Source organism: Protomyctophum parallelum (assembly GCF_964188405.1).
Source record: "Protomyctophum parallelum genome assembly, chromosome: 1".
Lineage (NCBI taxonomy): Eukaryota > Metazoa > Chordata > Actinopteri > Myctophiformes > Myctophidae > Protomyctophum > Protomyctophum parallelum.
Genome location: NC_139697.1, coordinates 94,654,791 through 94,656,700, shown reverse-complemented (window position 1 = coordinate 94,656,700; position 1,910 = coordinate 94,654,791). Strand labels below are relative to the sequence as shown.

The following is a 1,910-nucleotide window of genomic DNA, read 5'->3' as shown; positions in this document are numbered from 1 at the left end:
GAGTGTCTACACATAGAACCAAATGGGTTCTATTGTTCGGTTACCAATCATTTAGCTGGGGACCCTGTGGAAACCCCCATCAAGGACCCCCCCAGGGCCTACGGGCCCCACTTTGAGGACCACTGCTGTACGCTAGCTCATTGGCTCGGTTGCCAAATGAACAATGGCCGACCACAGCCAATGGCAGGGATTTGGGGGGGAGGGTGACGTGACGTCATCAAAGTCAACGGGTGGGTGAGTATAAAAGCACGGTAAAGGCGATGGCTTGTTCAGACCGAATCAAGATGACATTAGGTGTGAAATATGCAGAGTTCAGGAGGAAACATTCTCCCAAGGCCGTCCACGGCGTGTGGCGAGAGATGCTGTCCGAGTTTCTGGGCACGTTCATATTGATCTATTTCGGATGTGGCTCCGTGGCACAGGCGGTGCTGAGCTATCCTCCGACCCAACCAGTCTCTCTGCAGAGGGCCGACATCCTGAGCATCAACCTGGGCTTTGCCTTGGGAACCATGATGGCCATATTCCTCTCGGGCGAAACGTCGGGAGCCCATTTGAACCCCGCCATCACCCTTCCCATGGTGATCATGCGCAGGCTGCCCGCGTGGAAGTTTCTGTACTATGTGACCGCACAACTCTTGGGCGCATTTTTCGGAGCGATGGCTGTCTATACGGTGTATAATGATGCTATTATGTATCGTAACCCAGGAAGCAAAAACAGGCTTATTTATCCAGATATGGACACGGCGGGCATATTTGCAACGTATCCCGGTGAACATCTCGATTACTTGAATGGCTTCATAGAGCAGATCTGTGCAACCGGTTGCCTGTCCATGATGGTCCTGGCCATCACCGACAGGAAGAATATGGGCGTTCCGAAGGACGTTGACGACGCGGCGCCGCCGGCCTACATAATCTCCAAACGGTTCCTGGAGGCCCTGAGCATCAGCCTGGTCGTCCTGGGCATCGGAGTGTCCCAGCACCTAAACTCCGGCTACGCCATCAACCCCGCGAGGGACCTGGGGCCGAGGCTGTTCACCTTCTGCGCGGGATGGGGATCGAAAGCGGAAGTGGAAGGGAACTCAGATGTCTGGAACGTCTTCTATAATCCTAAGTCTAAGATAAAGTTCTGGTTCTGGGTCCCCGTGTTGGGACCGATGTTGGGTGGACTTCTGGGAGCAGGTATGTATCACCTCTTCATCGGGCTGCACCTCGCGGAACCCAGGCAGGGTGACAGGGATATCTCGGTGGTCGAAGACATCAGCGACGATCAGGCGCAGCCGGGAGAAGCGGCGGTCGACTCGAACCCCGACGGCGCTCAAATTCCGTAGGGGACTTTCTACTTGTCGCCATACAACTCCTTGCAACCAAACGGTTTGCGAGGAGTTGCATAGGCGACCCATTGGTGTGGTTTGAGCCGTTGAATTGAACCAGTTGAACCAGAGTCACTTGGGTCGACGTGCAACAGGACATAATTAACACAAGACAAACGCTACAACCGAAATGATTTGGTGACCATGTAGACTTTATACAACTGTTCTGTTGCCAGAAGGGGGGAAAGATTATTGTATTTTTATTTTGATGCTAAACAGAACTATATTGTAGGTATACAGTTTAAGCTAGTGATTTAAGGACCCTCAGTTTGATATGCATGAGCACCCGCTGACCCACATTTCATATGATTTTTTTGTATAAGTAATCTAACTGGGGCGTGTACAAATTCCATTTGTACCCTTTCAGAGTTACAGACCTGTAAGCAACCAATTTACCAGTGATGTCGAGATATTCCTTCTGTTGCCAGTAGGTGGTGCTATGACTAACTCAATATTATCATGGGTGTCTTCTGGCAAGGTATGTTAGCAAACATGTGCTTTTTGGGCCAGGGTTGGCCCAAACATACAAATGTATTATTT

General features: G+C 51.0%; 1 protein-coding gene across 1 annotated transcript; it reads left to right on the top strand.

Moving 5' to 3' along the window:
* Positions 1-284: 284 nt before the first annotated feature.
* LOC310855614 (aquaporin-3-like) lies at positions 285-1,328 on the top strand (the record flags this gene model as incomplete). The annotated part of the gene is made up of 1 exon (XM_083760699.1): positions 285-1,328. One exon carries the CDS (start codon positions 285-287, stop codon positions 1,326-1,328), a length of 1,044 nt encoding a protein of 347 aa, XP_083616825.1.
* Positions 1,329-1,910: the final 582 nt, after the last annotated feature.